This window comes from Astatotilapia calliptera, chromosome 23 (genome assembly GCF_964374335.1).
Source record: "Astatotilapia calliptera chromosome 23, fAstCal68.1, whole genome shotgun sequence".
Taxonomy (NCBI): Eukaryota; Metazoa; Chordata; class Actinopteri; order Cichliformes; family Cichlidae; genus Astatotilapia; species Astatotilapia calliptera.
The window spans coordinates 26,248,191-26,272,714 of record NC_137443.1 but is presented as its reverse complement, the minus strand read 5'-3'; the positions used below and the strand labels follow the sequence as shown (position 1 = coordinate 26,272,714).

Genomic DNA, 24,524 nt, shown 5'->3' with positions numbered 1-24,524 from the left:
CTGAAACAAAAACCTACTTGCAATTGCTTTGGTAACGTAGACCTTTTACTTTGAAAGTGAACGGCCTCTGTCAGATATTTGTGGCTTGGAGGTTACCGACCAGCCTGTGTGAAAGACTTGCTAATCCTTTGGACTCACTTCCAAGCAGCCACCGAGGTGATAGAAGCCAAAACTGAGGTTCTGGTGACCTTCCCTCCAAAGGCTCCGCCCACTCTTTTGACATGACAAGTGACTCTGTTGGATGCGATGTTCAATGTCTCGGCAACAGCATCCTGCACAGAGAGATCCAACCCACCTGCAGCTCTGACTTGTCTTTTATGTTCAACATGTGAGCACTGGTGAGCCATTACTCACTGAGTAACTCTCAGGTTCACTGACACACACCTGCTCCGTTTACCTGAATCAAAGTTGGCCACTGAGTGGAGATGTAAACGTTGAACTCCATCTCCTCGCCGACGGGAACCACCAGCATGCTCTGCGTCTCCATGTAGAAATGCTCCTGGCCTCCAATTCGAATCTCCCCTGAGGAGAAAACATGCAGAGTTTAAAAAGAAAAAGCAGACGTTGTTCTCAAACAACTTTTACCTTCATAAACCTTGTCGACAGTTTTAAAGGCTTCAGTCACATCTCCCCTCTGAAGCAAACGTCGTGGTTCAAAGTAAGATGACTTCTCGACGGCTTCCTGTCACAAAAAGTGTGACGTTGAAAAGTTTACCCATCTGCACTTTTAGCATTTTCTCCAGTGAATTATCAAAAAACAGAGCAAAACACCCCGATGTAAAGGAACAGAAACAGTTTTACTACTCAAACTATAGTATTCCCCATGATGCAGATGCTCAAAGGGTAAAAAGTCAAACCTCGATCGTGAAAATGGGATCGGGCAGGTCTTCATAGCTGATCTTTACAGCTGCTGCTCCTCGTTTGGCGTGCGCCTTTGTGTCGGCGACCACCGCACATATCATCTGACCGATGCACGACACCTGCAGATATGGTGAGTGTCGTAATTTCCCCATTAGTGTTTAAATGTGAGTAAAGAGCAGCGGGTGCGCAGAAGGCTCTACCTCGCTCTCGGCAAGCAGCTCCTCATTATAGCCGCAAAATGTGCGGACTTTCTTCCCGGGAATGTCTTTGGTTGTGATGACGTCGACAACGCCGGGAAGCTGTAGGGCTTCGCTCACATCCAGCCCTCTGTCAGACAGCAAACATCAAAATATCAGCATGAAAACACCAGAAAGAGCCTCTTTTTCCTAATGTAAATGCACTAAAGCTCGTTATTTAAAGATAATGAAACTCAAAAGCTCCAAAGTGAAGTTTGTCTATGTTGACTAGGGTGGGGCGATTGGATGAACATTAGTCCAATCGCTCATGCAAGTTAGTCGTGTTTGAGAAGTTTACCAGGGTGATTTATTTATTTGCCCATGAGTGAGTTTGCTAAGAATGATGGAGCTAATAGAAGCAGTCAACAGAACCCCCCCCAAAAAAAATAAAAATTTGTGTATTTTTTTTTAAAAGCACCCTCTTTCAACTGCGAGCCACTGCACCCTCTTCAGAGTGCGCCCAAATGCTTGTTGATGGAGCTGCAGAAGCTGGTGATAGCCAAGCATACTCAGCCGGATGGTGGACACGTACATACTCATGTAAGTTAGTCGTGTTTGAGTGCTTTGCTCGCACTATACGTCTGCACAAGCAGCACACTGCTTTGATTACATCCTTTTTCATCTGGCCCAAACACCCCCCCCAAAAAAAAAAAAAAAACATTGGCAACTTTTTTCTTTAGTGTTTTTTTTTACGAATTAACACGACTTGACGCGATTAACAATTAAGCCAGCTGGAGCGCAGACTGACTCAAAATCCCTGAAATGTCTCCGTCAATGCATTTTGGGAGTTCGTCCGTTCTGTGCTCCAGATGGGTCGAGTGTGTTTAAAAAAAATTTAATCGTGATGACCATGCATGATTACATTGCTCCGCCCATCAAAAAGTCTGCGCATACGCGAATATATCGCCCACGATTGCTGGACTCACAATTGCCGGTTGGAATTTTTTTTTTTTTTTTACATATCGCCCAACCCTAATGTTGATTGCAAAAGTGAAACCAACAATAATGCGCCAAACACTGCAGTTCCTCTAGTGACCACTTGAGGCGGACTCCAAGCATGAGTCAGTCGCCATAGAGTCCCATGTTAAAATGCCTGACTTTACAGCAGAATTAAACATCTTTACAGCCAGAGACAAAATGTAACTTTACTCCTTCATAACTGCACAGGCATGATTTTCTTTAACATCCCATGTCCAGAATATCCACCATCCCTCCTCTGCATATGTGCAAACCATCATCTGGCCCCCTGATGCACTGCCTTGTAATCTCAGTGACTCCCAATGAAAGTATTAACATCGCCAGATCTGCTGTCTGTCTTTTTGTTAGTGACACCATCTGTCTTTGGAAACAAAGCATGACCAGGAGCACACACACAACAAAACCTAGAGGTCATCGCTCAGCTATCGCCATCTGGTGGTCTTTGGATAGAATACAGGTTTTTAGATAGCTTTGCATTGCTGATGTGGAAGCCATGTTTTAAGGCTTTAAGGTTTTAAAGGTTAAGCAAATCTGTGTCCATCTGGCTGCATTGCTCTGCCTTTCCTGTCACTTCCTGCAGCTGATCATGGTCTTCATGTTTCCTGTATGCATCCATTATTTTGCATTTCTATTGTTCGCGCAAATGTATGTCAGTCCACAGCCCTGTGGAAGTCCTGCTGACACAGCAGGAAACCTATTATGCAGTGCAAGCAACAGAAGAATCTGCTTTTTAGTGCTGCCTGTGTGAAGGGACCATAATTACTTGTGATCATGAACAAGACACCTCCTGTGGCCATTAGAGGAACTGTAGTTTTTGGCTTTTCCTTGTTGGCGTTGCCATTTGGTGCTTACGTGATCTTAGCGTGTGGTCGGGAGCTGGTGACCACTATGAGGAAGAGCTCGCCCTCTATCTTTGGGAGGTCATCGCAGTACACAGCCTCGCCTGTGGCCTGGCTGATGGCGGACCGATGCATCATGGGACGCCCTACTGCATCGTGGTTACTCTGGTCCTTTGAGACAGGCTGATGAGGAAGAGGAAGTAGTCGTGTTTATGAAGAAAGCACATCTGTTTTTGAGTTAAACCATTCTGAAAGCCATTTTGTAACCTGGAACTCCTGCAGGCCAGGTTGGATCTCTCTGGGTAAAGGTTGTATCTTCTCAGGGACCTCGTCTGTGATCACATTCTGTAAAAACACATTTAAGTCAGTTGGATTTACCACATTACCCTGCACTATTTCTTTAAAGTAGATCTCTTTTTACCATTGCTTTCAGCTTGTGCAGGACCTCCAGGTAGAATTTGAAGAGCAGACTAAGAGTCAGAGACCTACGAAACTCCACCTTCCCTCCTGGAGCTGAAGGAGGGAGGGCCAGCTCTTCCAGAAGGATGTCGTAGGCTTGGCCGAGGGTCTCGTCGTCCCACGGCCTGAAGGGAAGAAAAGCAAATCAGCACAAGGTGAGAAAGTAATGAAGTAAAGTAGAGAGCGGAAATTGAGGGGAAAACAAAGAGACCTCCTGATGATGGCCTGGCAGGTTTTGGCTGCACTGACTGTGGTCGGGCCCATCCCTCCGTAGTAAATACTGACATCCTGAACCACTCTGGAGCTCTCTGAGAACATCACCCTCATCCCGGCTGTCACGGTGGCGAAGGAGGCCTCCTTCCTCGGTGCGTGGCGTAAAGCCTGAACAAACTCCCCCTGCAGGTGAGACGAGGTGCAGCACTAGTAATCGTTTTCTCTTTAGCACATAATCTATGACAGACGCTCACAGCCACACAGTAAAATATGTGTCACCAGTGTGGAGGAGACGCAGCATGTTCTTACAAATAAAGAATAAAGTTGGTGTACCTTTCTGGAAAAGGGGATGAAAACGGAGATGACAATCTCCTCCGGCCGCAGGATGACTTTCCCAAATCCCACGAAGAAGTCCTGATTCAGGGGAACCTCTCGTCTTCCTCCTGGTGAATTCATAGAGTTCAAGTTGCAGTTTGTTTATTCATCACTCATCTTGATATTTTTTTTTTTTGACTCACCGCTGGAAATCACGCTGACTTTGCAGTTGCCGGCAGCCAAAATGGGATTCAGGTCCGAGTTGGGGTACGCACTCACGATGTTTCCTCCCAGAGACTAAATGCAGACACATTAAACTTGTACTCAGAAACGAGAGGAGATTATAATCAGTTTAAGTTTTAATTCAAGGCTTTGAGTTCTAGTTTCTTTGAAGCCAGCCCTCTTTTTGTCTTACAGTGCCCCCTCATGCCCACAGCGAAGATATTTCTTCTTTGTCTAGCTGATTTTTTGCATGACGTCTGACCCATGAGGAAACGTTCACTATATTGCAGTAGTATTTCTCATCATCTGCAGTAGACCTTCACTGGCTGAGCTAGCATGAGAGCAGCTGTGCCCTCAGCTTTGGCCACTCAGGCACCATTTAAACAATGTTAGACCGATGCATGAAACGTAACATCTTAGGAGCTTTTTACTTTCAGTTCTATGGGAAATTTAAATGTGGTGTTGGTTTTTTGATGTTGTGCAGCAACTGTTTGACTGGTTATTGTTAACCGGTTCCTGACACCCCAGTCACAGCCGTGCGCGGCAGCTGCAGCCATTACAGATCGGCCCTGTAAAATGAGCAACGGGCTCAGAGTACCTTCTGGAATAAGTGCAGAGCACTACAGCTCAGCAAAAAAAAAAAAAAAAAAAAAGCTTATATGCAACAAAAGCAATACTTGCACCATCGCCTCACAGCAAGAAGGTCCTGCATTAGAATCTACAGTGGGGGTCTTTCTGCATGGAGTTTGCTTGTCCTTACCAAGTCTGTGTGGTTTCACTCCGACTCCCTCCCAGAGCCCCAAAAACATGCACGGTGTTCGGTTAACTGGTGATTCTAAAGATGTCAATGTGAGCATGAACGGTCGTCTACATGTTGGCCCTGTGACATTGAAAACAGATAGATGGGTACATACATGGGCGACCATGGCTCAGGGGGTTGGGAATCGCATCTGTAACCGGAAGGTTGCCGGTTCGATCCCTGGGCTCTCTGTCCTGGTCGTTGTGTCCTTGGGCAAGACACTTTACCCTACTTGCCTACTGGTGTTGGCCAGAGGGGCCGATGGCACGATATGGCAGCCTCGCTTCTGTCAGTCTGCCCCAGGGCAGCTGTGGCTACAACTGTAGCTGCCTCCACCAGTGTGTGAATGTGAGAGTGAATGAATAGTGGTATTGTAAAGCGCTTTGGGTGCCTTGAAAAGCGCTATATAAATCCAATCCATTATTATTATTATTATTATTATTACAGGCTTAAAAATCATTTAAAAATGGCTTCATTCTCATGCTTTAGTCAAGCTCAACTGGATGAACTCCAACAGGCTTCTGCACACAAGCCTTCATCAGGGAGTTTCATATTTCACAAAAACAATGAGCCTTTTCTGCTCGCCCTCGGCTAAAATGCAACATGTGGTGAGAGGAACGCACCAGCACTGATGCAGTGTCCACAAAGCAGCAGTCCACGTTATTCAAACTTAAGTCTATGTTCCATAAGCAAGAAACCACAGTGCCAGTTACAAATAATATGAATACATCTCAAACAAGATGTATTAAATGTTCAAATAAATATGAGCAAATATCAACTGAGGATCCTGCATCAGGATGATGTTAAAACAAAATCCTATGAATCTTTTAATTCTTGCTCTTTGCTCTTAGTGCTACAGCAAGGGTTAATTTAAGCGATGGAAACAGGATGTGGAGGAGGGGGGAAAATAAATCTAGAAATGAAGTAAAACACAAATAATAACAATCAATTGCACATGTGCGATTTCTCCTTACAGCGACGTTTCGGATCTGCACACTTCCCAGGTTCCCCAGCTGCCGGTTCAGTGCTCTGAACACCTCAGTCTTCTCCTCCGGGAACTGAGGAACCAGCTTCTCCAAGACAGAGTGAAGCTCAGACAAACTGCAGCCCGCTCCCACCCAAACGCCTGCAGAGAGGAAGCACATTAACCAACTTTATCTTTCCTTTAAATACCTCTTGCACACCCTAAAATAAACTCATTGTCTGTGCATGAACACCAACAGAGGGCTGGAGCCTCAGCTGAAGGTGTAGGTTACCCACCCTGTGGCGTCTGAGAGACCTCGAACAGCCCCTTCACTCTGGTTGGAGAGATGATCAGCGGATGTAGGATGCCTTTGAACTTCATGTCTGGACCTTCAGCACAAAGCAAATACAGCGGGTTAAAACGATACACTTTATAAAAGCAGGAGTCTAACCAGTAATTGATCTTGTTTAGAAACCTGAATTTGATCAAATAATGACAAAGAAAAATCTTTTCTCCATTTCCACTCTTTAAATCATGTTAGAAACACCTCAGAGGGTGTTTTCTGCTGACCTATGTTGGTGTTGCCCATGACCAGGGGAGCTTTGGGATGTTTGGCCTTGAGCTGGATCAGCTCCTCCAGAGAAACCGGAGACACCCAGGTGACCCTCTCCCCATGAAAGGTGAGTGTTTGAGGGCTCGTTGTATCTGCCATCAGCTGTAGTGAAAAGGGACATTACTGTAGCATCAATAGTTTAACTGGAGCTTTAGATACTCCTGCACCAAACCAGGATGTAAGTGTGAATTTTAAAGACCTTCCTCGTGTTGCCTTTGATGACTTACAATCAGCTCTGGAGGGAAGATCAGCTCCTGTGTTGGATCCAATGGCAGAAGATCCAGTTTGTCAAAGAGCTGAGGCTTTTCCTGCAGACAAGAAAACAGAAAGAAATAAACCCGGATTAACCCCCGTGTGCCCTCATGCACCCCTGACAACCTCAGCATGCTCCCAAAGAGACTGTGGTGAATCAGGAACAATCTGTTCCAACTTCTGCAATCAGGCAGAAGGTTCCGCACCATCCAGGCAAGGACAAAGACTCAAGAGGAGCTTCTATCCCCAAGTCATGCGGGTCCTAAACCAGAACGTACAGCATTTTTACTTCATGTATATAATGTTCCCTCCCTTTTTGCACAGCGTGTCGTGATACATTTCACTGCATGCTTTGTCACATGTATAACTATGCATGTGCCAAAGAATCTTGAATCTCCTCTGAAACCTAGGCAAGGCCATCACTGAACTCCTGAATTGTCTGTGGCTCCACGTGGCAGTGTTTGAGGCACTGACTCATTAAGTCTCTGAGGTTCTCACATGGCTTTTGGTCTGAGGAACGTGAAGGCCAATCAATGCTTCGTCCAGGAGCTGCCTACACACTCTGGCCACACAAAGCCGGGCTTTGTCCTGTACTCTGATGAATCAGGGTCCCCTCAGCATAAAGATGGACACTGATGTCCTTGAAGTTTAACTGACTGTTACACTGTTGATCAGGTGTTCAAGAGCAGTGCATAAAAAGAACAGCAAAACCAAAGCTAATGGCTTGATTGAGCAGTTAAAGGTCAGAAGAATGTGCTTCATTAAAAGCAGCAGCAGTAAAATGAGAGGAAAACAAGAGAACCCCCCCCCCCCCCCCAAAAAACAAACAAACAAACAAACCAAACAAAACAAAAAACTCAGGTTCACCTGCTCAGGTTCATCACCATTTTTCTCTCCATTGAGGCAGCAGTTTGCAGCACCATTGGCTTGGCAGCAGTTGGCTTCCTGTTGGCATCAACGTATCAATTTGTTTATACTCGTGTTCTCACATTTCTCTCTTTTTATATAAATGTGAAAAAAATTGCCTAAATTAGAGTGTACCTGACAGAAGGTCCTGCAGCCTTCCACAATGGGTCGATATCCGGTACACCGACACAGATTACCTGAAGAAACGCCACAGTGAGTTCATTTTACTTCGATGATAAATGTCATCAAAACATATCAAAGTTTTCCCCAACAAGAAGCCGTGAATTATAAAAACACGTGCGACTCCAGCTACTCTTTGCAACCTGGCTTTGTTCACTACCTGCAGATCACACATGAGGGTAGGAACATACATCAACTACAAGGCAGGCTCTCATGCAATTTTCCCACCCTCTCTCATATTACTGTATAAAACATTTTCCCTAACTGTGATGTCCAAGTGAGGTCTGACACAGATTTTCACCACAAGTTTTTAAGAGTAACTAGTTTGCTGTCCAGGCATGAAGCCGAAATGCCACGTTCACGGAGAGGAGAGGGCCTCAAGAACACCTGCAGATGCAACTCAAGACTTAACCCTTTAAGGCCCACCATAGAACCAAGTCCGCCAGAGCTCACTTTTTTTTTTCTTTTTTTTTTTTTTAAATAAACACACTAGTGTTTTTGGGAGCATTTCAAGTTGCTATACATCAATACAACCGTTATATCCCAAATTTCAAAAATATGTATGTATTAAGTCCATAGTAACTACATAAATTGCAAAAAAGTGCAATAAACTACAAAAAATAAATTGAGAATCATCTTTGTTTTATTTTGTTTGTTTTTCTACATATTTCTAGTTAGAGAAATTTCAGAGGTCTATCCCTCAAAACTGTAAATGCAAAAAGTTGCACAAAATAGTTTCCAACCACAGGAATTTATTTTGAGTGTTTTCATAGTTTCATTTTTGAGATACACCAATTTTTATATACTCCAGGAAAATAATTATTATAATGCAAATTTGCAAAAAAACCAAAAACAAAACAAAACCGCATGTGCATCAAAATAAACCATTTCCAGCAGTGCAATTTGAGTTCTAAGCATCCCAGGAACCATACAGAAAGGCATAAAGTCAAACATGACTTTTATAAACAACAATAAATCTTATTAAATTCCCTGTAGGGAAAAACTATGTTTCCCATGAAAATGACGTCACTTCTGGTTTTGGCAGTCGATGGCGGACATGTGATAGTTCGCGCTAACATTTACTCCAGCATAGGAAGTGTTCTGAACAGCTGATCGGATCGGCAAAGCGTGTTTCTGGAATATTATGTTTTTGTTGCTGCAAGTGCTTTTTATGCAATTTTTTGCAAAGCTATATGTGGAAGGAAATGACCTAGCGCAAGCTGAATGCATGAGATGCAAGTCCTCCGGTTTTATGCAAAAAAAAGAAAAAGAAAAAAAATTATTCCGCTAGCTTATGTGGTTGCAATTCTACCGGGATTGAAAATAGTTATGCAAAACGGAGCGTGCCCGCTTCGACCGGCCTTTAATTAATCATCTTCAAATGTTTTTAAAAATAAATAAGCTTTACACAAAAAGTATTTGCGCAGGGATAGCAGCCTGGCACCTCCTCCTCATGCTGGTCACACACTAATGTGGAATGGCGTCCCATTCTCCAACCAGCATTTGTCAAAAGTCAGCTCAGGGCTCGCAAAATCGCTAGCCCGACGTCCCGGGGCTAGCGATTTTTCCAGTCGGGCTACCAAAATCTATCTCTGCCCTGCCCTTTTGGCCTATCGTAGGAAGGAAAAATATATGTCAATGCTTTTGCATTCTTTCGGAAATGTAGCTGGGTAATTATGTCATTGGCATCGGTGAGCCACTGTCAATATGTGACATATTGAAATCGTGTTTGAATTTGCGCTTGTTTTTTTGCTTTCACTTTGCAATCGTGCGAACTGTGTATAGAGAGCGACAGCACTGATCTGTGAGTGATGATAATTTGCGCACCAATTCCTCTGACATCGTCTTATCAATCATTAGCTTACTATGCAAACATGACAAGTGAAATCTCCCGCAGCTTAAACATGTGAGAGGTTGATCGCGCAGAGAATCGCTGAGCTTATGTGAGTCCGTGTGTAAAAGCATTTCAGTTCTGCTGAGCCAAATAAGACAGGTCAGGGTGAAGAAGTGACAGCCAAAGAAAAGCTTACCACAAAACGGAGAAGTTATGACAAATCAGACTATAAGGCAAAAAGAAAGTGCAGCTTTATGGTTTCATGGACAAAAGAATTTCTGTGGCTGCGATATGATGAGCTAAATAACCGGGGCTGCACATAAGTGGTCCGCAGGTGCGCATTCGCTGTCAAAATAAAAAACGCGCACAAGATAAGAAGTTGCAACGCGTGTTTGCGTACATAAGATTTTCTGGAGGAGGACAGACATTTGTTTAGAACTCTTAAAGATGTCGAAGAAGCTCCTTTAAGCAATTACTGTGATGTTCCTCCACCTCCAAAGAAATGTCAGAAGGAGTCCGAACCACAAAAGAAGCACATATTGCTCAGTCTGCAATACTGAGCAGTAATTGCAAATTACATACTTAAAATAAACCTGAAAATCAGTTTAAAACAGCGTGCTATGTTGCAAAGAGTGAACTACCACTGGCACAATTTAGCAGTCTTTGCAAACTTCAAAAAGCAAATGGCCTCGATCTTGGTTCCACTTGCCTCTTACCTGTGACTTCAGTGGAAATTTCGAATTCAGGATCTGACACAGACTGATTCATGTCCTACACAGTTCTTACTAGGGCTGGGCGATATGGCCTAAAATCAATATCACGATAAATTGAGCAGTTGTCCATTTATCGTTATCGAGGTTGATAACCACCCCAAGTGCCAAAAAACAAACTTTTTTTTTTCCATTTGATGGGGCTGTGGCAGGCAGCATAGTTCTTCCAGTTATTTTGATAATATTATTCCCCCTAGACCTATTCATTGCAATTATATTATTACCACTTTAAAGGACTGTAAAATGTCACTGAAAATAAATGAAGACAATAGTAGCAAGTACTTTTAGTGGTTAAGATTTATTAACTGAACAAAATAAAAAGTGTAGGATACAATATGTAACCATGCTCTCTAAAAAAATGTGTATCCCTTGTAAACAAAATAGTTTAATAATAAATATGTTTCACATTGGCTATTCACAAAGTAAACAATGATTGTGCAAATGTAATGCCATCATGGACAAAGGCCTCTCTGCTAAGGCCTTGAGGTACTATAACTTGTAAACAAATAATGTCACAAACACAAATGTCAATTGAACACAGAAAAAACTATAATAAATACTAAACACTGCCATGCGACTAGTGAAAACTATAAACTCTTAAACAAAAACATTAAATAGTGCTGTTTGCAAAAAACTTCAATAGAACACTGATAGTTAAAATTAGGCAGGGCTTGAACAGGGCACTTCAACAAGGGGCAGCAGCAGACTTGGTATCCTGAGCGGTTCAGTCAAACTACTGTTGTAGATGTTTACCTGAGTAGTGTTTACTCCAGGTTCTTGCTAAGAAACACAAGCATATTGACCATGTCAGGTTTCAGGCAGGATCTGAGGCATGTCACAATGTTTCCTCCAGAACTGAAAACCCGCTTGACAGCTTTCACAATATTTGGGCCGTTGCCAGTTGTTATAGCAACAAGGTCCTCTTCACTGATGTTCCATGCAGACAGCATCGCTCTCAACCCCTGTCCAACCATCTCCCCCGTGTGATCAGATGGAAAATAGGCCGTCTCGAGCACTCTGGTACGCAGCTCTCATTTGTTGTCGATGTAATGAACTGTGAGACTAATATACGGCTCCATTGCACGGCTGGACCAGAGATCGGATGTGGCTGCAACGTGCTTAACGTATCTCAATTCAGCAGCAACCTTTTCCCTCTCTGTGCTGTACATGCTGGGAATGATAGTTTTTGAAAAATATTTTCGTGATGGGAGTTCATGAAAATAATTGACAAGAGATATGAAGTGTCTGAACCCGTTGCGTTCCACTGTAGCAATAGGAGCCATGTCTTTTGCTATGTGGTAGCCTATAGCATTTGTGATTTCTTGCCATCTTTTTGAAGTTCGCTCATATAGTTGAGTACTAGCAAATGCTTCGGTTATTGACCGCTGCCTGGTGGAGGAAGACGTTTTTGCTGGTCCTCCTACTCTCTTCTCGCTTTGAGCTTTTTTTATGTCTTCGAATTGAATCACATGGTTGTGCTGCATGGCGGAAGAGGTTGGTTGTGTTACCTTGACTTGACGCAACAGTCTTTTTGCAGAGTTTACATTTAACAATTTTTTTGATCAATATCATCCTTGTTGAATCCAAAATGTTGCCAAACGATTGATGATGCATTTTTTTTGTTAACAAGCATCTCCTCTTCCTCCTCCACCAGCTCTACCTCCGTCGCTGCTGCTTCAACATTTAAATCGTCCTCCATTTGTTCACCCGTGTCTCGTCTTGTTACAGTCATGTGACTCCACCCCGTCAAGTCTGTAACGTAGCACAGCGTCTTAAAGGGACATGAACATCGCCAACCTGCACATGCCTTTTCTTTTTTTTTTCAAATACCGAATTTACCGACATGGGCAAAATGACGTCGATGAGAGTCATAAATTTCAGTAACGATAAATTTTTGATATATCGCCCAGCCCTAGTTCTTACAAGTTCATAGAAATTTCTGTTCAATCAGAACCAAGTATTTGAGTTGATGATTGTAATTTTTATACAATGTTGTAATTTGCATTTCAACAATTTTTTGATTAATGTTTTGTTTCCTTTACAATATTATACATTAAAGTACAATATTGTAAAGGAAACAAAACAGGAAACAAATCAATCAAAAAATTGCTTTTTTTTTCCCCATTCAGGCTACTTAAATTTATTTTGGGCTACCAAAAACTGAAGAGTCCCTGCCTGAAGGGCTACCAGGGATTTTGAAATTTTGCGAGCCCTGCAGCTAGTGTGACCGAGTTAGTTATAAATAAACTTGACCTGCCAGCCAACACGCCTTACCTGACTCCTACAGTCTGGACATTTCTGTACTACAAATCTTTTTTTATTCATCTCAATAAATATTCCCATAATTAATACTGGATTTCTGATTTTCATTAACTACAAGCCATAATCTTCAAAATTCAAAAGAGCCCCCAAGAAAAAAGTAGAATATCTGAATGCTTTTAAGTCAGAGTGGTTACTCTCCTAAAAAAAGTACTGTGTGTTCAGCTGACTGGAGAGAGTGACTGTACCATTTACTGACAGGAAGGACAAAAGTTGGGCAACACAACTATTCACCGTTACATGTGACAAACTATGACAGCAGAAAAACAAACAACTCAAATGAGAGTGAACACACCAGCCAGAGCCTGGGTGATGTCGTCCATGGTGGGCTGCGGTTTGTTCCTCAGCAGAGCGTACGTGGACATCACCATCCCCGGAGTGCAGAAGCCACACTGGGAGCCGTGAGCCTTGGCTATTCGCTCCTGGAAGGACATAACCACAAACCTAACAGTTTATCTTGTGTTTGCAGTTGTTTTTTCCCCCCCCCACTTGGTTTACAGTTTGTTTGCATGTAAATAAAGTTGGCCATTAAAATGTAATCACAGAATTAGCCAAACAACTCATCAGGAGGAATGTTTTGGAATAAAAGCGAACTTTCCAAATAAACGTAGATGACATAAATAACAGGGGTGTCCCTGGAACTGACCTGCACCGGGTGGATCCTGGTCTTGGTGCTGCCAATGCCCTCCACTGTGGTGACTGCGGCTCCGTGGAGCTGACAGAGCGGCAGCAGGCAGGCGTTGGCTGAGTAATGGCTGATGGTACAAGTAAAGGTGACTTAAGGCAAGTATTAGCAGATTAAGCAGTAATACCACTAAAACAACACTACATGCACCTGTACTGTTTTCCAAAAGCAGCTTCTCTACAACTATCTCCACAAAGAAAAGACCTGCACAGAACACCCGAACTAGGGCTGCTCGATTATGGCAAAAATGATAATCACGATTATTTTCACTGAAATTGAGATCACGATTATTTGACGATATTTATTTAACCCTTTAAGACCTACCATAGAACCAAGTCCGCCAGAGCTTATATTATATTTTTACATGCTGTAGTGCCATTTGTGGGAGCATTTCAAGTTGCTATACATCAATACAACTGTTATAGCCCATATTTTAATAATATATATGCATTAAGTCCATAGTAACTACATTAATTGCAAAAAAGTGCAATAAACTACAAAAAAAAAAAAAAATAAAAAAAAAAAATCATTTTTGTTTTTTTACATATATTTCTACTTGGAGAAATTTAAGAGGCTTATCCCTCAAAACTTTAAATAAAAAAAAAAGTTGCAAAAAATAGTTTACAACAGGAAATTTATTTTGAGTGTCTTCATAGTTTTATTTTGGAGATACAGCAATTTTTATATACTGCAGGAAAAACAAAAAGCAATCCTATGATGCAAATAAAACAGCATGTGCATCAAAATAAACTATTTAAAGCAGTGCAATTCGAGTTCTAAGCATCCCAGAAACAAATTCAGAAAAGTCAAACATGACTTATAAAAGCACCAGTATAGGCTTTTAAGGCCTGCAAGTTTAAAAAAAAAAAAAAAAAAAAAAAAAAAACCACCAAAAACGTCATTTTCCGCGAAAATGACATCACTTCCCGTTTCGGGCAGGAAATGACGTACATGCGATAGTTCGCGTTGACGTCTTGTTCAATGTGGGAAGTGTTACGAACAGCTGATCGGATCGGCAAAGCGTGTTTCTGGAATATTAGGTTTTTGTTCCTGCAAGCGCTTTTTATGCAATTTTTGCAAAGCTATATGTGGAAGGAAACCGTGACAGAGGACAAGCTGATGGCATCAGATGAAAGTACAACTCCTCCGGTTTCATATGCAAAAAATATTATTGCGCTAGCTTACACGGTTCAGGTTCTACAGGGATTTAAAAATAGTTACGCAAAACGGAGCGTGCTGCTCTGACCGGCTTTAAAGGGTTAACAATAACAATGTTATTCCTGCTCTTAGGAGATCTCGCCTTAGGAGCCCTTTTAAGCGCTAGGAATCTTGAGGAATAGCTTTTATATTAACTGGGATTGTCGTGTCACTTTTAGGGGAAATTCTAAGAAAACGTCATGACTCTGAGAATTTTCTTAGAATTTGGCCGCTAGGAGCCACTTTTTGCACAAAGATTCTTTAGGGATACGGGCCCTGGTGTGGTGCAACTCCAGGCCTCAAAGGCCACTGTCCTGCAGGTTTTAGACGCGTCCTTGATCCAACAGAGCTGATTCAAATGGCTAAATTACCTCCTCAACATGTCTCGAAGTTTTCCAGAAGCTGGTAATGAACTAATCATTTGATTCAGGTGTGTTGACTCAGGGCGATACCTAAAACCTATAGGACACCGACCCTTGAGGCCTGGAGCTCCCCACCACTGCTTTAGACCGTGTAATAAGGCTGATTGTGGCCAAAAAAAAAAAAAAAATCCCCTAAACCTGACAGCTTTAAACTGTTCGGTGGTTTTGTCCTTCATTTTTAAAATCTCTGTTCAACATCGTTTCAGATTCCTCTCAGTGTGTGTCCCATTATCTCCTCCTCAGCTACAGGAAGGTGAATGAGTCAAACAGACTGTATTGTTTCATTGTCAGGGAGGGAAGTGACCATTAGCCAACAAGTTCAGTGTGGTCATCCATACCAGGCTTGCTCATTACAAGCCAACACTTACACTCTCTCCTGTTTTCTGCAAATCTAATTTCACTTAAAGAAGCTGAGAGACCAAACAAATTGATTTTTCCAGTCCTAAGGCTGACGTTGTGCCCAAGTGAAACATACACTGACAGCAGCAGATGTTCAACTGCACTGGCATCTTTTAGCTGCTCACATATTAATCATAAACAGTGTGAAGTTGGTTGACAGCACAGAACTCACACTTTTTCCCCCTCGATTATATATTTATGGACTCTTCTACAGTGGCATGATTCATAGTTCATGTATTTGATACTGGCGCATTAAGGAGTCCTTCAGTTCTTCCCCTGAAACAAGCCATTTAAACCCCTGTCTCTATGCCACCCTAAAAGGTCTAAAAACACTGAAAGCCAATGTGCAGATTAAAAAGTAGGAAAAAACTTGAGTATTTAGAGCAGTCTGAATCTTAAAGTTCATCTTAAACTTTGATATTTGCATTAAATATGCACAGACAGCCACAAAATGACCAAAAATGGGGAAAAAAAAACAAAAACAAAAAACCCCCAGCAGTATCAGGTGGTGTGACGTCATAAAGGATACATGATGGATTTCGTTCCAGGTTGGTAGCGCGACACCATAACTGTGCACGCTCCACAGCCTCCGCCGCCGCAGCCGTACTTGGTTCCAGTTAATTTCACTGAAGTCAACAGTCAAGGATAAAGACAAGTCCACCGAATGCTTACAACTAAGGTATTAACTAGGGCTGTCAGCATTAACACGGTCATCACGATTAAATTTTATTTATTTATTTATTTATTTATTTTTTTTTTTTTAAACACACTCGACCCATCTGGAGCACAGAACGGACAAACTGCCTGAAATGCGTTGACAGACATTTCAGGGATTTTGAGTCAGTCTGCGCTCCAGATGGGTTAATTGTTAATCGCGTTAGTTGTGATGACAGCATTAACGCGTTTAAACCGCATCAACGCGTTAATGCCGAGTAACCCTTACACGGGCCCAATCTGCATTAACGCGGATTAGCCTGTTTTAACGCAGCTGACAGCACCAGTATTAACATTTAAACAGCGAAGGTTAACTGAAAACTGGTCTGAAGGATACTCTTCTGCCTGAGGAAGGGCAACAGCATCGTCTCCGGGTCGGCATGGTTCTCAGTCACCTGTTTTAACAGGACCAAAGAAAATTAGTTCTAACATCTGCATTTATTTTGCTTATACAGTGCTGGGCAAAAGTCTTGAGCCAGCCCTCATTTCTTTATACTTTGTCACCAAGCAGCCAGACTATCCTGTAATACTTTAAAGCACTCTTGATCAATATTTCTCCTGGCTCTCTAAAGGTCTTTCAAAGCTTTTCTTTGGACACTGACCGCTTTTTCACTCGACCTACTCCCAGTATGTTCTTTTGGTTGTTAAGCCACTTAACACCAGCCTACAAGTCATTCAAGCATTTAAAAAAATAAATAAATAAAATAAAACCCCACCAGAACCAAGACAATATGGCACCAGGAGAACACACCGAATCGTTTCTAAAATCTCCACTGGTAAGACTTCATAATCTGTGTGATTTGAATATTTTATTAACCATGTTCAAAGTCACATGTGGATCACTGCCTGCTATCTAAGTGATAGTTAAGAGATAGAAAACTCCATTTGTGTCGGACGAGAGGAGACAAAGGGCAGTTGTTACAGTGTATCTGATCAGAAACAAGCAACAAGTGAGGGCACGTAATCGGCACATCTGCCTGTGGAAGACGTGACGAGGTACGTCAAGCACTAAACAGATTGTGTGTTGAATGTACAGCACGTTTCTTCTGCTGCCTACAGCTTAGATGACGGTCAGTTTAATGTTAGAGTAGAGCTGGGCGATATAAGATTTTTTTCATATCGCGATATGTTTTTTTTCCCGATAACGATATATATCACGATATAAGCCAAATAACTATACATGTAAGATTTAAATGTGCTGTTGCTCACAAGTACAATGTGAAATAATCAGCAGCTTGTTTTGATTTAAATATTTATTTCCCATAATAAGTTAAACAGGGCAGATGTACTTAAAATGAGGCTTCAGTTTAGGCAAAATAAAGGCAAATATTACAAACTACACAAAAGGTAGCCGCTAAAGCATTTAAGTTTCAAAATAGAACAAAACAGACTACTAAAGTGTCAGTTCCACTTAGAAATAAAATATTAATTCTAAAAATAAATCTTAGTTTATTTTACAGAAGAGACAAAATTGACTAACTTATATAATATTGCTTTGGAAGCGCTGTCTGAGAGAAATGTTTATGTCCAGGGAGTTGGTAACGAGGATCCAGTACCTTAATTAGCTGCTTGAATCCTTCCTTTTCGACCGTGTTTATTGGTATCATGTCTTTAGCAAGACAGTAAGCTATGGCATTCGTTATGTTGCTATGTCTCTTAGCTTTTATGTCATATGGTAAGACGCTGGAGAAAGCAGACTCAATTGACTGTTGCTGCTTCGCAGGGATTCCCCTGGTTGTTTTCGATGACGAATTAGCGCTTTCAGTCAGAGATTGAGCGTGCTTTAGTGGGTGGCACTGCTTCAGGTGATAAAAAAGGTTTGTTGTATTTCCAGACTTTGTGGGAACACGCAATTTACAGTGCGCGTTACTCTTTTTGTCAGACTTCAAATAGCCGAAATACCTCCACACTACAGAACTTCTCTGGCCTTTCCTTTCGACAATCTCTCCGGCATTGGAACCGTCATCGGTGTTCTCTTTGGTAACCTGGTCACCCAAGCTCTCGGTTGATTTTTCCTCTAGTCGGCACACTCATTTCCTCCATTACCCGGCCGGCATGGCGGCTGGCTGCTTCCCAAACAAATACACATGTGCGGCTTGGCACTTGAGCTGTACGTAACAAGTTACGTGACGTGACACTGCGGCTGTGATTGGTTCAGCTCTGCGCTACTTAATTTGTATTGGCTATTCATTTTTTTTATAAGAGAGAGAGAGATGAGGTCTATCGCAATAGTTTCATTTTTCTATCGAGAAAAAGTTATTTCGCAATACATATCGTTCTGTCGCCCAGCTCTATGTTAGAGTTTTATCTCTAAGAAGAACAATAATATATAAGACAGGTGTAACATGGATGGATGTAATCAGGGGCAACAGTAACTGTCAACTGCACCAACAAGCTCCACTTGTTAAAAGTAGAATTAAAATCTAGTTATAGGCTAAACATTTAAGCTAACTTAGATATTTCTACAATTATCACTCAGTTGTTTGCTTTCGTTTTTGAGCTATAAGGGGTCAGCATGATGTATTTTACTGTCACATGACTTCTTGCATTAAAAGCATTATAATGTTGCCATCATTAGTGAAAAACTATTCAGATTATTCACTTTATTGTTAGTATACAAGCACAAGGAAATCCGCACCACTAATTTATGGGCAACCCAACAGCAGCTCAGAGAAGTTATAGTTTTGCAATTTCTAATTAGTTTTCTTTACTTTTTTGTTTCTTTGTGTGAGATATATCTATCTATCTATCTATCCATCTATATACACACACACACACACACACACACACACATATATATATATATATATATATATATATATATATATATATATATATATATATATATATATATATATATATATATATATATATATATATATATATATATATATACACACACACACACACTTAACCTGAGCAGCGAAAGACAGCGGTGTGTTTGAAAACGATCTGCCGGGAGTCCGGTGTTCTCACAGGCTGTAGTGAGCCTTGCCCCCGGCTAGCTATCGAGCTAGTGGGTAACAGACGTCTCTGAAAACATCGGAGCGCTTTTGAAAATATGTGGTGTCTTGATAAACTGAGCAGATATTTGAGGTTTACACAGCTACATTCTCGCCTGAAAATATGTTAAACGTTTATTTTGTGACCCAGAAAGAATAATAAGAGTAATATTAAAACTAACTAGCTGCCGCCATTGTTGGAAACTGAGCTGGGCCACGCTATGAATTCTGGGACACAGCTGCTTCTTCGGGGTTTAACGGCAGCTGGCATCCTTTTATATGCAGTGCTGCCATCTTCTGTTTCAGTCCGTTATTACACTCTTAAATCCTACTACTTATTCCTGCCTCTTTTGTGATCTTACAAAGCTTCAAACGACGCCTCGACTATTAAATTAGTCGTCGACGATTTTGATAGTCAACGTAATCGTGACTAGTCGACTAATCGTGGCAGCCCTAGTTACAATAGAAGTCGGAGAGGTATTGACCTGTTACGCCCTGTTCAGGAGGTGAATAGATTCAGGGACTTCTTTATCTTACAGGCGGTTTACAGAGACCTCGTCAGATCCTCAAGGATTTCCAAGCTTGTTACCTGCTCGACCTCAGCACCACTGATGAAGACGGCGTCCTGTCCACTTTTCTTGGACGTCCTGTAATCCACCATCAGAGTAAAGGTTGTTGGTAGAGCACCATGCCTTCTAATGTTGGATCTCCTCTCTGCAGGCCACCTCGTTACTTGCCAGTCGACCTACAACTGATGTTGGATGGGTGGATGTTGGGCACACGTGTCTAAATAAGAAGTGTGAACTGGACTTGACAACGTTGAAGAGCACCTGTGCTTTGGTTGCACATCCTTCCAGCTTGAGGTATGTTAGGGCGTTTTCAAACCTGTAGCTTGTTTACTCTGGTCCTAATCAGCTGATGAGTTTGTAAACTTGTAGCTTTTGGTTAATTTTTTCTCTGTGTGAAAACAAAAGTGACCTCCAAGCCAACCAAATTGCGTCACTACAAACCACGTGAGAACACCGAGTCCGCTCATTGGCCGGATGGTTTTGGGGCAGGAGCAACGAAAGTGAGAACAGGATGAAGGCGCTGTGTGAGAAAACTGAGGATTTACGTTCCTTTCACAGCTGGTTGCTAGCCCGTATAGACCTTTGCACATCTAAAGCACCTCCATGCATTGAGAATACAACGCATATGGGACGTTTTTAGCTCACATGTGTAATGTACACCTAACGATTACTGTGTTCACACCTGCATAAATACACTGCAAGAGGTGGAAAAACGACTTGACACCGCACGTGTGAAAGCACCCTGAGCCATAAAGTCCTGCACCGAAATCTCAGGATCTTGTTTTGAGGCCAAGATGGAGAAGTTTGAACGGTGTGGTACACAAAGAAACTGTCGCTCAGCGTGAGTCAGCCAGGTGTTTTCTCTTTGATTTGCAGAACTTGGCCTGCTTTCAGTTTTTTTAATGCCCATTTTGTTTCTCTTTTACAAACTCGTAAGAATATGCGCAGTCCTGTGTGTGCTTGCACTTATTCTGCACCTTACCTTTTCAGAACCAATATAGATGACAGCTTTCTAAGGTCTTCTTCTTCCTGCATTTTTGTTCACTTCGCAACATGTGTGAAGGTCATTACACCTCCAACTTGCAAACGTTTTACTTTAACTCACCTGTGCTTGTCTAAAAATGATATTAAGAGTTTTGCTAACAGCAGCGCGAGGTAAAAAGTCACCTCGGAAATTGCTAACTGTGCAGATTTTATCTGTCAGAAAACAAAACGGTCGCTATGATAACATTAAAAAAACTCTAAACCTACCTTTTTCCCGTTGATAAAGAAGCACAGAGCGTCTCCTTGTTTTCCTGCAGACATCTTTCAAGTGCGTGACTAAAGACCGTGACGACGACTTTATCTCCAGGAGGTAGCTCAGTACCCCTTAGCGCTTCCGTCTGCCGACACTTTCAAAATAAGATGCTTTATTCTGGTTTCTTTGTGTAGCAACTCTCTCTTGGTACACTTCAAAGTGACGTGAAACCCAATTAATTAAACTTAATACAAATGAACTAAACTCAAATTAATTTGCATGTAATTACTTATGTTTACAATAGGACATAATAATTTTTTAGAAATAAAATTTCATCGTTTTGAGCTTTCTGGGTGTTTTGGTGAATTGCATAAGCAGTTGTGAAATTTTATTTAGTTTTTTTTCCTTTCTGGAAAACAAAAAAACATTTAAAAAGAATAACTCAAAGCTTTAAAATGAAATAAGACTTGACTTCTATTCCCAAAAAGTGGTGTTTTTCTGACCCATCGAGTTTCAACTTGCAGGACTGACTTGTAACTCCCGAAGTATTCCTTAATTGTTAAGTTTCTTATTTATTTATTTATTTATTTATTTATTTTTTACTATGAGCACCTTTTAAACACTTTCTCTTGCACATCCAGAGATGAAACACATGAATGAAATCTGATGGAAAGTAAACAAGGCTGTAAATCAAATATTTTCTTAGGGTTGCCTTGGACTCTGGTCATAAAATGAGAAAGCAAAAAACTGTATCAGAATTGAGCATGAGTCCAACACCAAACTAATAAAACAATCTGATACACATATAGCAGATTTACAAAAAAAATCTTTATAGCCATACAGCAATGACTGACAGTGGCAAATAAACATCAGGTGATTCGTGACCTATCCTTGGCCCTTACATTTATTTCTGTTTTTGTTAATCATTTATAGATTGGTCTTTTTGCACAGTCATTCATTGCTGTTAATACATTGTCATCGTTTCTCAGGAGGAGCAGATAAGAGAGGGAAAAACCTAGTGTTAGGTAAAGAGCCACAAGAGGGCGCTAGAGGTAAGGAAAACATTTAAAGAAAAGCTGCAGAGGAAAATCAAACGTGGACAAGCGGAAAGAAGAAGGTGAGTAATGATTGTACAGACATGTTTCTTTTCTGTGCCACACTGCTTCATTTATGTCTTAAAAGTGCCTCTGAAATGATGATTTGGGTTTCAGGTGGGCTTATGGGCTTCTTTCAAAACTTAGTTTTTGTTTTATTCCCCTCTCATTTCTTTTCATGAACCAGAAACAGCAAGACCCCAAGTCTGGTGCACCAAGCTGTATTTGTTCAACCCAAACGTCAGTCTGTATACAAATGCTTCCTCGGGTAAAGTCCAGACTTTCGTACAACAGTTTCAGCTCTAACACTTCCCAGATAACTGGCTAGAAAAGTTGAATTAAAATCAACTTTGGCAGCAGACAGAGCAACTGTCCAGGAAGAAAAGATCTCAAGTAGGAGGTGGGGATGGCTCAGGACACCCTGAGAAAGCCGACATCCAGCAACACAAAACAGTCCCTGACCTCGAGCCCTTGGGACACACATCAGCATAACAGGGATAGGATGGGCGATAAAGGCAACTCAGGACTGAGAGTGCTGAGGGGCAGCTGCCGATAGCCTCCGCTCCAGGAGGGGCAAGAGGCCTAACAACGTGATGAGATGTTATACTAACACTACCAGCATCAGTCTGCTGTAGGATGTCACAAGTCTTTATATTGTGTTTTTACCACCCTGCTTGCTTGCTGTCAGGCAAAGTACACTCTAAGAAAGCTACAAAGGACGACCCTTACTAGAAAGCTATAAAACAGTTCCTGTATAAGTACCCATAGTGAGACAGAAACAAAGCCAGTGATACAACTATCATGCCTGTAATCACATATTTGAAAATTTCACTATCTGAAAATTTAATTATTTCCTTTTATTTCCTAAGAATATTTTTTTGTAGATGTGATATTGTCCCACATTTCCACTCCAAACGTCTCCATTAATGGTGTTAAGCTAACTCTAAGGTACAGTGCAAAAATAAATTTCTGTGCTCATAAAGGAGCGCCTCACCTCAGTCTGAGCGTGAGAAAGCTATCCCTGCCCCTGTTTGATCGCTCTTAGCTTATTTACTCAGCTTTCACTCCAGGTTTAGCATACACAGCTCTACCTTTTTCTCACTGACTCAAGTTTCCTGACTCATGACAACAGGTAGGCCTTCAGAAGACAAACCAAACATGTGTTACTTTACAGCCCGGCTTTTCCACTGAGCCCCTGATCGGTGTGAGCCGAGGCCAATTTCTGCTTTGTGACCTCCAGACCTGGTGGGTTAATGTGCATATTTTCCTCAGTCTTGCAAACTGTTTCCACAGTTGGACTTGAACACATTCCTCCTGAGTCTGTCGGTGGGATTTGGTTTATTTACACAAATCACAGCATGTGTAGTTGTAAGATTTACAGCTTCAGACGGAGCAGCCGAGCCAAAGGTGTTGGGGCACCACAACACAAACAGGCACGCCCTCACAGAGCTGAAATTCAGTTTCCATGCTCTTAACTGCAGTGGTGTACTCACTGTGGAAAGTGTTTTCTACAGATATTCAACCGATCAAAGACAAATAAATCCAACAGAAAGAAGACAAATGGCTTAAAAATGTTGAGTTAAAAAAAATTGTGTTAAATGAATTAAATAGTTAATACAAAATAATTAGCCAATAAAATACATTTTTTAAAAACCTAAATACAGAGTTAAAACAATGGTAATTAAGAACTTAAAGTGATGAATAAGTCATTGTAATAGGCGTAGTAGATTAAAGCCAGTTGGTAGATAAATAATATTTTTATTAAGGAGAAATGGTTACAGTCCTGTTGTCATTAAAGAATGACAAAAAATGAATCTCTGTTCAATAAAATCCTTTAGTTTTCACTTGATACACCAACCAAGGAATGCAGAAGGGCATCTCTGAAGGGCTATAGGTGGGCTATAGCAGCAGAAGACCACACCGGGTGGCTCAGGAGATGGAGCAGTTCATCTACTAACACAGACTCTAGTTCTCAGATACTGAATCCAGAGCTGCGTTAATCGGTTAAATTAAAGTTAAAAGTGCTTAAACACAGACAAAGATGCTTGTATTAATGTGTGAATGAGACTTGTAGTAAGAAAATACTTTCAGTGCTCAACTAGAGTAGAAAAGCATAAGTACCACTCCATTTAAACAACAAACTGAGGCTGCGATTAACACAGAGTAACCAGAATGTTGGAAAAGTATTGTCTGGTCTCATTTTTACTACATCATTCAGATGGAAGGGTAACAATTTGGTGTAGACAACATGAATGCATGGCGCACTTTGAGCCAAACTGAGCATTGTTTAAGCACCACAGCCTGCCTGAGTATTGTTGTTGACCATGTTAATCCCTTTATGACCACAGTGTAGCATCTTGCTTCCAGCAGTATAACACACCGTGTCACAAAACTCAAAATCATCTCAAACTAGTTTCTTGAACATGACAATGAGTTCACTGTACT

At 41.4% G+C, this 24,524-nt stretch overlaps 1 protein-coding gene across 2 annotated transcripts in view; it reads right to left on the bottom strand.

Moving 5' to 3' along the window:
• Positions 1-21,144, bottom strand: part of aox6 (aldehyde oxidase 6) — a 28,875-nt gene extending 7,731 nt beyond the window's left edge. The window contains exons 1-22 of one of the 2 annotated variants that reach the window (XM_080297542.1): positions 21,000-21,144; positions 16,515-16,572; positions 15,993-16,089; positions 13,407-13,515; positions 13,056-13,182; positions 7,793-7,854; positions 7,619-7,696; positions 6,727-6,807; positions 6,457-6,601; positions 6,183-6,275; positions 5,897-6,048; positions 4,105-4,198; positions 3,920-4,029; positions 3,585-3,769; positions 3,336-3,498; positions 3,182-3,259; positions 2,928-3,097; positions 1,062-1,188; positions 858-980; positions 586-682; positions 385-522; positions 139-295 (exon numbers count right to left, since the gene is read on the bottom strand). In XM_080297542.1, the coding sequence (XP_080153668.1) occupies positions 139-295; positions 385-522; positions 586-682; positions 858-980; positions 1,062-1,188; positions 2,928-3,097; positions 3,182-3,259; positions 3,336-3,498; positions 3,585-3,769; positions 3,920-4,029; positions 4,105-4,198; positions 5,897-6,048; positions 6,183-6,275; positions 6,457-6,601; positions 6,727-6,807; positions 7,619-7,696; positions 7,793-7,854; positions 13,056-13,182; positions 13,407-13,515; positions 15,993-16,089; positions 16,515-16,572; positions 21,000-21,053 (2,498 nt within the window). In that variant the 5' untranslated portion in view covers positions 21,054-21,144. The remainder of the gene's footprint in view (positions 1-138; positions 296-384; positions 523-585; positions 683-857; positions 981-1,061; positions 1,189-2,927; positions 3,098-3,181; positions 3,260-3,335; positions 3,499-3,584; positions 3,770-3,919; positions 4,030-4,104; positions 4,199-5,896; positions 6,049-6,182; positions 6,276-6,456; positions 6,602-6,726; positions 6,808-7,618; positions 7,697-7,792; positions 7,855-13,055; positions 13,183-13,406; positions 13,516-15,992; positions 16,090-16,514; positions 16,573-20,999) is intronic. The other variant, XM_026158183.2, reaches the window with a different exon arrangement.
• Positions 21,145-24,524: the final 3,380 nt, after the last annotated feature.